General features: G+C 55.3%; 1 protein-coding gene across 2 annotated transcripts in view; it reads right to left on the bottom strand.

Moving 5' to 3' along the window:
- Nucleotides 1-528: 528 nt before the first annotated feature.
- The window catches only part of FARS2 (phenylalanyl-tRNA synthetase 2, mitochondrial), a 384165-nt gene continuing 370129 nt past the window's right edge, over nt 529-14564 (bottom strand). For both annotated transcript variants that reach the window (XM_082848141.1, XM_082848140.1), the window contains one exon: nt 529-923. In XM_082848141.1, the coding sequence (XP_082704267.1) occupies nt 785-923 (139 nt within the window). In that variant the 3' untranslated portion in view covers nt 529-784. The remainder of the gene's footprint in view (nt 924-14564) is intronic.

Raw genomic sequence — 14564 nt, forward strand, 5'->3', positions numbered from 1 at the left:
CCACAAAGCGCTCGCGATGGCAAAAGGGGAACATCAAAGCCCCGTATTCCTCCATAAAGGTCGTCTCCGGAAGCAGAGGCCTTCCATCAGGAAACAAACTCTCCGGGGCTTCAAGGACCTGGCCCTGCAGTGCCGGGTGCCACCCAGCCCCGGGGCGCTCTCTCTCCTCTGGGGGTGTGTGTGTGGGGGGGGGCGGAGGCAGCTTTGTCCACACCCTGGGGCCAGAGCCCCGGCTCCAAGCCCCACTTTGTGAAAAGGAAGTAAAACCCTGCTCGCTCAGAGATGTGACTCCCTCCACCACTGAGGGATCCCTGGCATTTCATCCGCGCGCTGTCTGCAGCCTGCCCTTTGCAGAGCAGAAAAGGGAGGGAGAAAGGAACGGGAGCCGATTGAGAAAAGCTTCTCCGGTCTGGAGTGTGTCCCTCTGTGTGGCTCCGCTCATTACACGGGGGCAAGAGCCTGTCAGGTAGGAAATCACGTCTGGTGTTTACACTTTAACAGAACCCAGGGACCAATTAAGTGCGCCGAGCGCCAACGGGCAAAGCATTTCTAAAAGGAAGAGAAGGTAACTCTCGTATTATTGCTCCTTCCCCCACTTTTCCCAAATAAAAGACACATGCTATGTCAACAGCTTCTCAAGAGCAATCCTTTATCTTCTGAAAGTCCTGAAACTGACCCATTTAGCACAAGATTACGGATGCCTCCGCCCACAAACAGTATCTTTTTCTCTTTGGTTCAGCAAACCCGGGGCCCTGGGAGGGCCGCGGCCGGGGAGGTGGCGACATCAAAACCTGCCCTCGACGCCCAGCAGCCGCACGGCCGCCTCCTGCACGGCCTGGTGGACGCGCCCGACCTCTCTCTGCGACATCGTGCGCTCCATGTGGCGGTAGGTGATGCGGTAGCAGTGGCTGGTCCTGTGTGTCCTGGAGAACAGGAGAGAAAGGCAGGTGAGTGGGGGTCAGGCGTGTCTCCTGCAGAAGCAGTGGTGAAAGCTGAGGAGGACACCGGGCCACCGACGGGGCGCTACAGAGGTGCACCCCTGCTGACGGCCGGCGTGTCCCTTGCAGAGGAGCTGGTGACAGGAATGCTGACCGCTGGGTCCCCTTGGACTGAGTGCATCCGTTGGGAGGGAAGCTTCTTGCAAATCGATTTCCTGGGCCGGCCCTGATTCAGCAGCTGGGCGGGGGCCCTGGGCTCTGAGGCGGACCCTGACAAGCAGAGCGGTTAGGGACCAAGCGCGCCCCCTGCAGGCCGTGGGGAGCATAGGACAATCGTGCCATCTCTGCGGGGCAGACAGTCCCTCTAACCCTGGTTCTACCAGGCGGCTGCCGGCCTGGCTGCCGTGGGACAGCTGGGTGATTCTGGAACATGGGGTCCCGACAGCACGAAGGCTTCTACTGCATGGCGGCTGCTGAGACACACGGGTACACAACAGCTCATCAGGAAGCCCGCGGGGCCCTGGCCAGCCGGCCTGGCCCTCCCTTCTCCGAGCACTTCTGTTTCTCTCCTTCAAGCCACCAAATTCCTCCTTTCCAGCCCCCTTCCTGGGAGAGCCAGCCCTGCCTGCCTCGCTGCAGGTGGAGAAGCTGGAGCAGACGAGTGGGTCCCGGGTAGAGTCCCAGGGACATCAACACACGCGCCACGCGCCCGCTGCCCAGCGGGAGGCCGCCCCGGGCCTGCAGGAGAGCTAGAGCCTTGAACAGGGGCCTCTGGTGGGGTCGGGCACTCCGTACGCCCTGGGAGGCCCGCCGTTCCCCACAGGTGCCACAGGGCCCGGGTCTGTGCTTCTCGGGGACTCGGGACACTTCGTGGACTTGCCCTCAGTGGGGCTCCCTGCTTCCTCTCCGCCCGTCTTGCCACCAGGCCCCTCGCTGAGCAGGGTGTCCCAGCCTCCCTGATCTGCTCTCTTTCCTCCTCCGCCCGGGCTGGTCACCTTCCCCTGCTCGCCGCCTCCAGGAAGGGGGAGGGCTGTGCCTCACAGGCCTATTCGCATTTCAGTCCCCTTGTGGATCCAGGTAAGAGAAGAAGGTACCTCTGAGTGGCGGGGGGAGGAAGCTGGTCCTTAGGGGGCTCCTCGGGACCCCTGGTTCCACACCGCCGGCCCTGTCGCCCCACCCGACACCCCACTGTCTGCCCGAGACAAGGGAGAAAACAAACGTCCGCCCTGCCCTCATTGCTTTTCCAGCTCCGGCCAGTGGCTCTACTCAGTGGCTGCACCTGGGATGGGCCCTGGGTGCTGCCCTGAGGTCCCCCGATGAAGCGGGGCAGCGCTTCCACCTCTTCCCGCCCCAAGGCCATGCGATGGGGAAATGTCTTTTCAACAAGCGGTGCTGGGACGCCTCTGTGTCCTCATGCAGGACAGAACGAAGTTGGCCCTTTCCTCACACCAGACAAAAATTAACTCAAAATAGGTCACACACTTAAACGTAAGACCTAAAACTATAACAGTCTTAGAAGAAAACACGGGAGTCCATCTTCACGACGCTGGGCCAGGCAAAGCTTCCTTAGGTATGACACCAAAAGCACAGGTCACAAAAGAAAAAATGGACGAACTGGGCTTCATCAGAATTAGAAACTTTTGTGCTTCAAAGGACACCATTAAGAAAATGAAAAGGTAACTTACAGAATGGGAGAAAATATTTGCCAATCCTATACTGACAGGGGACTCGTATCTAGAATATATAAAGAACTCCTACAACTCAACAATAAAAAGACATAATCTGATTAAAAATGCACAAAGGATCTGAATAGAATTCTCCCAAGAAGACATGCAAACAGCTGGAAGCGCATGAAAAGGTGCTCAACGTCATTAGCCAGCAGGGAAAATGCAAATCGAAACTGCAGTGAGATGCCACTTCGCACTAGCTAAGACGGCTACAATCAAAAAGACAGAAAATAGCGAGTGTTGGAGAAGATATGGAGAAATAAGAACCCTCACGCGTGGCTGGTGGGGATGTAAAATGGTGCAGCCGCTGGGGAAAGAGCCGGAGGAGCCTCTGAAAGTTAAGCACGGCAGTTCTTCAGACCCTGACGTACAGTCACCCTGTGATCCAGCGGTCCCTCCAGTAGGTATACGCTCAAGAGAAATGAGAGCGTCTGTCCACACAGACTTGTGCATGAATGCGCAGAGCAGCGTTCTTCTCGACAGCCAAACAGTGGAAATAATGCCAACGTCCTTCAAATGATGACTGGATAAACAATCTACCTCTACACGGAATATTATTCAGCCATAAGAAGAAATGAAGTTCTAATGCTACAACCCAGATGGACCTTGAAAACATTACACTCAGTGAAAGACGCCAGATGCAGAAGACCACGTATTATATGATTCCACTATATGAAACGTCCAGAGTAGGCAATTCCATACAGACAGGAAGCAGATCATAACTGCCCTGGGCTGAGGGGTTGGTGGAAAGTGGAGTGACTATTAATGAGGATGGGGTTTCTTTTGAAGGTAGTGAGCATGTCTGGAATGGGATAGTGGTGAATGTTAGAAAACCACTGAGTTGAATATTTTTTTTTTTTTAATTTTTTTGCGGTACGCGGGCCTCTCACTGTTGCGGCCTCTCCTGTTGCGGAGCACAGGCTCCGGACGCGCAGGCTCAGCGGCCATGGCTCACGGGCCCAGCCGCTCCGTGGCATGTGGGATCTTCCCAGACCGGGGCACGAACCCATGTCCCCTGCATCGGCAGGCGGACTCTCAACCACTGCGCCACCAGGGAAGCCCTGAGTTGAATATTTTAAATGGATGTATGACACGTGACTTACATCTCAGTAAAGCTGTTCTATTAAAAAAAGAAAAGAGACTTGCCCTGCCGGGCGCTGGGCAGGCCTGCGCCTCTGCATCTCCCCAGCGAGTCCCCTAGATGCTGGTCTCCATCGCATGCGCTGTGCGCCCCTGCGGGACGGCACCTGGCCGTGTTACTCCACTTTGCTCCTCTGGTGCCCAGGGCGATGTCTGGCATAGGGCAGGTGCTGCATAAAAGCTGCTGAACGAATGCTTACGCAACCACCGAACCCCGGGGTGGGAGGCTGCGTTCAGGCCTAGAGGAGGCTGGTCGCACTGCCCTGCCGGCGTTCCACGGCCCCGTCCCACGTTCAGCCACGGCCTTCTCCTTCCCTCTCCCACCCCTGCCTCCAACAGTGAGGGAGGCGGACGCCGTCAGCTAGGAGGCAGCGAGGGTAGCCGCAAGCACCCGGGCGCCCCAAGCCCTCCGCCGACGTGAGCCTCAGCCACCTCCGCGGGCCGGTGCGGCGGCCACAGGGCAGGCCTCGGAGCCAGCGCCGGGTCCACGCCCAGCGGTGCCGTGTCCTCCCCCGGTGACCCCGGCTGGTTCCCACACTGGACCTCAGGATAGAAGGTGGATAACAGTCGTGCCGACCGCGGAGAACGGCTCCAAGCAGAACCACCAGACAGAGCACACGAGTGTGTGGCACAGAACCGAAGGAGCTCGGTAAGCGGGGCCTCCTTCTGTGCTTTTTAAATGAGGTGAGCAGGGAACCCCGTGGCCACAGCAGTGAGCTGGCAGCACAGGCCACTGTGGTTCCTCGTTCCTGGTGGCAAAGCCTTTTGTAGAACCCAGACCCCCAGAGACACCAGGCCACGGCACCCGACGCAGAGGCTGTGTGCGCCGCAAGACGCTTCCCCAGCAGGCCTCGTGCTGGGGCTGGTGGGCCGAGGCCTGCCCTGCCGGGGCCCTTTAGGGACAGTGTGCCCTGCAGGGGTGGAGCCCAGCTGTGCCCCGCTGCACTGGCCTCTCGGGGCAGCCGGGAGACCCACCTTCCCACCCCCGTGCACAGCAAGGGCCCTTCTCCCATCCCGACATCACCAGGCAGCATCCCGGGGTTCCAACGGATGGAGGGTTCTAGGGGAGGAGAAACTAGTTGAGCAGGAAAAAGGGCAGAGGGACTGTGGGCTTTTTGATGACGATGCAAACATTTACTAGAACAAGGGCGGCGACAGATCTGGCGACCCAGCAAGGGTGGGAGGATGGTTTCCTGCAGGGGAGGCCGCTGTCCCACCCGCCTGGGCAGGGGCCCGTCCTCCCCGCCCCCCTCCCCAACTCACAGGGGCCTAGAACTGGCTCCTCATTTCCAGGCTACGACACACGTCCTGACTCTGAGTTTCTCCTCCGTTGAAAGAGTAACAGCACTGACCCCATCGACTTTTCCCAACTGCCTCGGAGACAAGGTGACAGGGCCCGGATGCCATCAAGCGCCGCACGGGCGTGAGATGAAAGCATCCTCACAACACTGTTATTCTATTTTTTCGGTGGTTCACTCAGGTCTCTGTCTCTCAGCTGAAGAGCTGGTAATACGGCCTCTACAAGTTGAGATTTCCAACCAGAGACGAGTGGGAAAAAAATGTATCTCCTCGCTTCTAAGTGCTTCCAAGAAGGCCCCTATAAGGATTCTTGGGATTCCAACAGCTTTTACAAAACACTGTGATGAGTTGGGAGCAAATGAATCATAAACATATGGATTAATTTTAAAAATTGAGAGAAACAGTATTTGGCAGAATATTTGGCCATAATTCAGTAGACTCAACTGAAAATCAACCAGGTTTGCCTTTTCCTAACATCACTGGAGAGGGAGGGAGGGAGGGAGGGAGAGAGAGAGAGAGAGAGAGAGAGAGGGAGAGGGAGAGGGAGAGAGAGAGAGAGAGAGATTGAGAGGGAGAGAGAGGGAGGGAGGGAGAGGGAGGGAGGGAGGGAGGGAGGGAGGGAGAGAGAGAGAGATTGAGAGGGAGAGAGAGGGAGGGAGGGAGAGGGAGAGAGGGAGGGAGGGGGAGAGAGAGAGAGAGAGAGAGAGAGAGAGAGAGAGAGAGAGAGAGAGAGAGAGAGAGGGAGAGGGAGAGGGAGAGCGAGGAGTGCCTTCTGTCTGTTTGCTAGAAACTTCTTTTTGGAGCTTTCAGATGGTGGATTACTTGGTCCTTCTTTCGCTGGTGGGGAAACAGAAAGCCACAGACCTGGCCCCGGGTCTGAGCGGAGGACCGAGTCTCTCGCCCCTGAGGAGTGGTCGATCCGTGAAGGCCACGGAGCTGGAGGGTCTCACAGCTCAGCGTGGCACAGGTGAGAAGGTGGATTCCCCAGAGGGAGGGATGCCCGGAGGGCCAGCCCCAACTGTCTGGATTAGGGCCTTTCTGATTCTTTTACATCCTCCCAATGCGGCCTCTTTTAGCCCAAAAGCCTCTCAATCTTTCATCTGTCATGGCCCCCGCTGGCTCAGAAACAGCACCAGCAGCAGACGTTTATTTACGTAGCGCCTCGTACATACCAGGCACTGGTATGTAAGCCCTTTACATCCACGGACTCATGTAAGCATCACACCCACACTGGGTAGACAGCATCACTGTCCTGACACACAAATGAGGAAACAGAGAGAGAGAGAGAAGAGACAAGCAGAGAGAGAGAGAGAGAGAGAGAGAGAGAGAGAGAGCGCAGAAGTCACTGGGCCGCGTCCACACCGCGAGTAAGTGGTGGGGCTGGATCTGAAACCAGCAGCCCAGCGGGAACGTACAATACGTGGCCACTGTGGAGAACAGTCTGGTGGCTCCCACAAAGGTAAACACAATGACCACGTGACCCAGCACTCCCGCTCCCGGGTGTACCCCCCACCCCAAAGAACACAGAGCGGACAAACTAGTGGTGACCAGAGGGGAGGGGCAGAATAGGCGAGGGGGATTAAGAGGTACATGCTACTAGGCGTAAAATACACAAGTGCTAAGGATGTAATGTACAGTACAGGGAACATAGTCAGTATTTTTGTAATAACTTTGTATGGATCACGACCTACAAAAAATATTGCATTACTATGCTGTACACCTGAAACTAATATCACATTGTAAGTCGATGATAAGTCAGTGAAAAGGAAGTACTGCTAAGCTCACTGCCGCTCTGCAGGTAACGGCGTGCCAGTGATGGACTCTGTGCAGGGACTGGGGCCACCGGTCTTCCCTGGACAGAAGGGACAGTGGGGCAGGGGGCCGGCGAGGGCTGGACCGCCTCCATCATCCCACCATCAAGTTGACGCCGGCAACCACACAGGCTCCGACCGCGAGGTCAAGTCCTTCCCCGGAGGCCGCCAACACCTGCTCCCGAGACGGGGAAGTGTCTGCTTTTCCGTCGGTGACGAGAGCAGCCCCTTCACGTTCTCGGTGGCGCGCTGGGCACCTCCCAGAATGGGTCGCTGCGCCCACAGCCCCTGCTGACGCGACCTACCTACAGGGGCTGCTCCACAGCGGGGACGGTGCTGTGCTGGGGCAGGTGCCGTTTTCGGGGGACCAGGCAGTGGGAGCACCGACTCGCTCCTGCTCGTGTGATGGCCACCTGGCCGCGCCCTTCGCCCGGTTGGGAGGCTCCGGTGAGGGGAACAGTGTGATGGGAAGGGGGTCAGGGAGGGGGCTGGTTGCCAGGGAAATGGGGTGTGAGGAGTGGAGAAGAACCCAGACTTGCAGCAGGGGTCCGACTTCCACTCCGTCTCCGGCCTCTGCTGTCTGTGCGACCGAGCCCTTGGCGCCCCCCTTGTGACGTGAGGATGACACGTGCCTCCCGGGGCTGGCGCTGACACGCCAGCAGATGCTGACGAGACCCCGGCGGCCCGGGGTGGGCGCTCAGGGCCCGCTGCTGTGTCCCCCACCTCCTTTACCTGCAGGGCTGATGGGGAGAGGAAGGATGCCGGGGGGAGGGCAGGGGGCACGCTGGGGAGCCTGACTGGGAAAGTGGGGGGAGGCTGGGAGTCAGGGAGAGAGGTGAATTACCGCCCAGCATCGGGCAGGATCTAAGCAAGTGCTCTAGAAACTAAGAAAATCACTTCCCCCCTTTACCTTCCCCGTATTAAAAAAAGGAAGCCAAAGGGAAGAGGAAAAAGTGAAATCGTGATCATAAGACCTCAGGTCCGATGACGGTGTGCCCGTCTCCTCATGAACTGCCCTGGGGTTTTCAAGGACAGAGGCCGCGTCGCTTTAATGCAGGAAAGGCCCCAGGCCCCAGCCACGGCCGTGTGACGGCCACCTGACCTCACCAGGGACAGGGCTGGACCGAGCGACCGCCCGGCCCCCCCAGCTCTGCATCCCAGGAGTCAGTGCAGAGGACAGAGGGGATTCTGGAGGGGCCGAGCGGCTGCAGGGCCCGCGCGGACGGAAGGGAAGGGGTGCCCGTCGGAGGGATTTCGGGGCGGGCGGCGCAGGGACGCCGCAGGCGCCGTGGGGGTCGCTGGGTGACAGCCAGGCCGGCTCTCCAGGGAAGAGGCCCCGCAGGAGGTGGGTCTGGGTTGGCACAGACCCTCTGGACTGAACTGGCCTCCCATGCACTGCCTTCTCCCGCCCCTGCCCCATCACGCACGCTCCGCCCCCGAGCCGTCTGCTTCCCACGCTCAGACGCTCGGCCTCAGGCCTGGCGCCCCCGAGGGCCGCTCGGAGCCGAGCCTCCGAGTCCGTGGTGTGGACGTCACCGCCTCTCACTGCCTCTGTGGCTGCAGTCTCTTCCCACAGGGATTTCTGTTCCTTGGCGTCAGTCACCAGAAACCAAACCAGATGGTTCCCCCCACGGTTAGCGCCGTGGGAGAGACAGCTCCAAGCCAGGCCCCGAAGGAGGGAAAGCGGGGCCGGGCGAGAGGAACCCGCTTCCGGAGCTGCCCCCCGCTCCCGGGCCGCCCGCACACTGGCAGCTGAAGAGGTCCCAGGAGACACGCGCTTTGCAGGCAAGACGCGCCTTTTCACGTCAAACACTTGGCAGGTCCTCGGGGCGCCTCACGTCCCCCAACACCCCTTTCACTCCCATCAACCCCCGCAAAGTTCCCGGTTCTTCCGAGGCAGGGTCTCAGGCCAGGCAGCCAGGAGGAAGGAGGTCGTGCCCTTGCCTCCCCGGGGGCGGGCCTGTGTTCTTGGTCCCCACGTGCACGTCCATATGAAAAGAACTGCGCTGGGGACGTTTTCTAATGGACGCTCCCGCGGGGAGGCTCGGGGTGCAGCCCAGCCAGCCCTGCTGCTTGCCAGCTCTCGGACCTTGGGCCAGCTCTTAATCGCTGGTCCAGGTTCTTGTTCTAAGATCCAGATCGTGTACTCACAGGGTTTTTGATGGACTGAATGAAAATAGTATATGTAAAGCGTTTGGCACCGTTCAAGCTACAGTTAACAATTGGGCTTATCATTCATGTGGCTGAAGAGTCTAGACACTCCGTGGGGGCCACACAGAAAGGCCCGAATGACCTCGGACAGGGTGTCTGAGCTCCACCTTCCTCATCTGTACAGATGGATCCTAACAGGGTACATGCAACAGCCTGAAGGAACCCTGAAGACATTACAGTCAGAGAAATAAGGAGACACAGAAGGCCAAACAGTAAACAACTTTTCCATGAGGTCCCTGGAGTCGTCAAATTCACAGAGACAGAAAGGAGAGTGGTGGTCGCCAGGGTCTGAGGGACGGGGACAGAGTTAGCGTTTAAGGGGCAGAGTTTCAGCTGAGGAAGATGAGAAAGTTCTGGAGGTGGATGGAGGTGACGGCTGCATAACAGTGTGAATGTCCTTAACGCCACTGAACTGTATACTTAAGAATGGTGAGAAGAGTAAATTTTATGTTATGTATATTTTATCACAATAAACGTTTCATTTTGGAGGAGGAGAGTTCGCCCGAACAACCTAGTTGACTATTACTAGAAGAGGAAGCTGGGAACTCGAATTTGTACTAAAGATAAACAAACAGAAAGCAACAATGGAAAACCCCAGCAGACCACTGCTTGGCCGGTGGCAGGACCATCGCCAGAGGACAACGTGTTTGGTTTCCACCTGCCCAGACGGCTCCTCTTCTTGATTTCATGAACTTAGCAGCCAGGCTGCCCTGCGTTTTACGCAAATGGTTTCTAGGACCGCTGCTTATCGTGCTCTAACCGCATTTACCGTATTTGAAAAGCGCTTTTCAACTATCCATTGTCTTCCAAGCCATCCTCCTACATTTCTAACAAGCCTGAAGTAACGTCTCATGTTGCACAGATTTCCAAAGCTCTGTGCTTTTCCTCCGTGTGGGGAATTTGGAAGAGGTTTTCCTTTTCTCCCTGGCTGCGTCCGCACAGCCCAAGTCAACAGAGCTAACTTTAACTCCGTGCTGGTGCACCGCAGCTTCCCGAACGCACTGGCACCTCAGGGGATGAGCCAGGTCACAAAACACAAGATGTTTGGCAGGTGAAGTGCTACATTTTCATCTCAATCAATTGATCCACGATGATTTATTCTGTGTGGAGGCAGACACTGAGGAGGTACAGAACAGGGATAGGCATTGCTTGATCAATACATAAATATTCATGGGGTGGCCGTTCTGGGTACAACAGAGCAGCAGAGTGAGGGGGAAGAGGTATCGCAAAATAAGACAAAGAAGGATGAGGCTAGATTACCATCTGCTTGGGGGTTGAGACATGGATGCATGAAATGACAGCTAGCAGGACAATGCTGTTAGTGCTACGTGTTAAATGGAGGACATAGATTGTAAACGACCTAGGGGTTAGAAAAGACTGGCAGGGAGATGAGATTAGATCTCGATCTTGAGGACGAGTAGGATTTCAGCAGGTGAAGGGCAAAGAGCGTAATCCAGGTGGCGAATGACACGTGGTACTGGTAGGGGCGTTCATTACGTGTTTCCTCTTCTGTTTCAACGAAGGATGCTGAGGGTATGTTCCAGGTATAAGTGGTCCAATGGAGAGCCATCCAGAGGACGCATGATCTGCGGGGAGAGGGCCTTATCATCCTGGCTAAGAAGGCTCAGCTGAAAATCCATCATTCAGCAATCAACCCAAACCACCGGGTCCGGGATGAGGTCTGTACGGAGTCCTGTGAAAGGCTGGTAGGACCTCTGCTCTGGGCAGTTTTGCTGTACCTAGAGGTGGGCCCTGAGATCTCGCAGCCCCAAACAACAGAGGGTTCCCGAGATATAAGGGTATGTACGATGTCACCCATCTGGTATGAAGAACCACCCAACCAAGGAGTATAGAGCTCTCCTCAACCCCATCACTCATGAGTAGGATTAGCCAGGAGTGTGCCATGTCGTATAGCTTTCATTTCTTCAGTGAGTCTTGGAGAAAGTGGGCTAATTACTTTGAGAGACTCAGTGTCTAGTTAATTATGAAGGAAGCACACGTTAGTAGAGAGAAATTTATATATATTTCCAATGATTTATGGTTACTTTGCAAATGCTTTTGAGAAGGGACTCCCGGGGCTAACTAATAGCGTCATCTCTTGACAGATACTGAGTGAGAGGTTACGGGAGAGGGACTAAACTGGGACTCGGCTGGGAGGACGAGCTTCCTCTAGGCATGATACTCTAGGCTGGAATACAGCAGGGAGAGCTTGATTATACGCCATTCATCCAAGCAGCATGTTTTACGGAATCACAGAATCCAGGATCAGGAACCGCGGAGATTTTCTGGTTCAAGCTTGAGTTCCCTCTGCAGAGCCTGATGCTGGACCACTTCCGGGGCAGCCCACCCGGGACTCACAGAGCAGGCTGAGTGGGAGCTCCCCTCACAGTGAGCTGGCAAGGGCTCCAGCCTGTCCTCGCTGGTCCTGGATTCACCCCAGTCCTTCTCCCCCGGGACAGCCCTGCCCACCCCTCAACTCACTATCAGCAGCAAAACAGCATGACAGCCCTGCCAGGACCACTGGTGGTCAGAGTGAGAAGGGATCTCGGGGGCAGCACACGTAATGTTTAATATCACTGCCTGGGAGGCTAGACATCCGTCTGTCCATCTACTCCATTCATTCATTCATTCAACAAATGAAATGAACATGCACTATATGGCATGTATTCTGCTGGGTACTGAGGACCCAATGATGGAATAAACCAAAACAAAGCAAAACAAACAAAACAGACCTGACCTCATGAAGCTCACAGTGTAGCGTAAGAGACAGGTGTTAAAGAATTACCAAGCAATGAGAACTGCAACTACACTAAGGCGTTTGAAGAAGAGGAACATGGAGCCATGGGGCCACAAAAAAGGGCCACTGCCTTCGATGGTGGGTCAGAGAAGGTTCCTGTGCAAGTACCATGAGCTGACCTCACAGGGGGAGGGACTTACTGGGTGAAAGGAGGTTGGGGGGAGCGGTTCCGCCCCCGGCAGGATTCTGGGTAGAGGGAATGGCATGTGTCTGTGAACTGGGTTCAAATCGCAATTCCTCCTCTTCCGAGCCATACGATCTTGGTCAGATCATTGCCTTCGCTAGGTGTCGGCTAGAAGACGGTTCTTTTTTTTTTTTAGACGTTTTTGATGTGGACCATGTTTTTTTAATTTTTAAAAATTTATTTTATTTATTTATTTTTTGGCTGCGTTGGGTCTGCGTTGCTGCACGCGGGCTTTCTCTAGTTGCGGCGAGCGGGGGCTACTCTTCGTCGCCGTGCGTGGGCTTCTCATTGTGGTGGCTTCTCTTGTTGCGGAGCACGGGCTCTAGGTGCGTGGCCTTCGGTAGTTGTGGCGTGTGGGCTTAGCAGTTGTGGCTCGTGGGCTCTAGAGTGCAGGCTCAGTAGTTGTGGTGCGCGGGCTTAGTTGCTCTGCAGCATGTGGGATCTTCCCAGACCAGGGCTCGAACCTGTGTCCCCTGCATTGGCAGGCAGATTCTCAACCACTGCGCCACCAGGGAAGCCCCTTGATGTGGACCATTTTTGAAGTCTTTATTGAATCTGTTACAATCTTGCTTCTGTTTTATGTTTTGGTTTTTTGGCTGAGAGGCACGTGGGCTCTTAGCTCCCCAACCAGGGATCGAACCCGCACCCCCTGCACGGGAGGGCAAAGTCTCGACCACGGGACCACCGAGGAAGTCCCTAGAAGACGGGTCTGCTCGTCATGTCATGAAGCCTTTGAGCTCAACCCAGGGTCATCACAAGAGCACCGTCACCAGAGGGCCTCAAGGTTTAGGACTTTTTTGTTTTAAAACCCAGAACCCCAGGCTCTCTGCCACGTGACACCTTTCCAATCTGTCCCCTCTAAATCACACAGCATCTACAGCACAGCTCGAAGCACAGCCGCTTTAGCTGATGTGGGCATGAGGAACCCGCCCACTCGGCCTGGCCGCCTGCCCACGGCAGCCCCTCCCCCAGCAGCTTATCAGCATCCCGAAGGCTCCAAGGAGGGTGATTTAAAACCAAGCCCCCCCAAAAAACAAACAAAAAAATAAATATAAAATAAAAACCACCCCATATTCTATGATAGAAGGCAGCAAAGCTCAGACAGGCAATGGTTTGCCTGAATTCATCTCAAAACTTAACAAATCCAAGTGAAATTTGCTTAAAATAGGACTGGAGCTCATTTGGGGACCACATTCTTCTAAGTAAAGAGAAATCCTTGATCCCATGGAGCATAAACACAGCAAGTGCGGCACAGAGCAGACAGGCTGCGGAGGTCGGGAACCTGGGTTCTTCCCCTAGAGTTTGTCACCGTAGGACGAGTGACTTAACAGCTCTGAGCCTCAGCTTCTCCACCTTACGGAGGGGATTACAACTTCCTCGCAGTGTTATCAAGAGTTAGTAGGTTCTGAAGGCACTTTGTAATTACAGATGAGTCTTGAAATTTATCATGATAAAAGAGAGATTTCATTTTTGCAAATGGCCAGATATTTAGTGCTAAAATTGAGGAGGAAAAGTGATCTAATTGCATAATATTCCAGACGTGCCAGAAGAAGCACAGCCATAAAATAAGATGTATGTTTTCCGACGTGGCTTATTGTTGGTCCTATAAAAATTCCTGCAGAAAAAAAAGGAGGGGGTCCAAACAGCTTTTCAGACAAAACAGCATCACATGGCCTTCAGCACACAGCATTTGGAGGGGGTTGTGCTACTTGAACTCAGAAGTTGCTGGAACGTTACGGTCACACCCCAGTCACCCCACGTTCCTAACGGATTCATTTTCACATCTGGAGAAGGACGTGACTATCCCAGACTCCTATTCCCCTGGGGAGCTAACACGATGAACCACACTGATGGAAACTTGTTCTAGAACCTTGTACGACTTATGTATGGAAACAACTTTGTTTTTTTTTTTTTTTTTTGAGGTACGAGGGCCTCTCACTGTTGTGGCGCTCCCGTTGCGGAGCACAGGCTCCGGATGCGCAGGCTCAGCGGCCATGGCTCACGGGCCCAGCCGCTCCGCGGCATGTGGGATCTTCCCAGGCTGGGGCACGAACCCGTGTCCCCTGCATCGGCAGGCGGACTCTCAACCACTGCGCCACCAGGGAAGCCTGGAAACAACTTTTAAATTCCAAATATTGACAAGATTAAAGAAAGCTCTGGGCCTCGCCATCACACAGTCTTCGCAAAGCTGAAGCTACTGTGTCAATAGTAATAGTAGCAGCAAGAAGAAAATTGACAATTATAAAGCTATGAGGCTTCCAGAACCTCGTGCCCGTGTGATCTCACCGGCTGTGACCACAGGGCAATCCCGAGAGGTGGACACTCTCACCTCTGTTTGCAGAGCAGGGACAGGCCCAGAAAGATGGCGTGAGTGGGTGAGGGCCGAGGCTGGAACCTCGCTCCCTTCCTTTGCGTTAAACTCTGCTCACCTTTTCTCCCAGACATACTCTGCCGGCC

This window comes from Leucopleurus acutus (assembly GCF_964270905.1).
Source record: "Leucopleurus acutus genome assembly, chromosome: 10".
Classification (NCBI taxonomy): domain Eukaryota; kingdom Metazoa; phylum Chordata; class Mammalia; order Artiodactyla; family Delphinidae; genus Leucopleurus; species Leucopleurus acutus.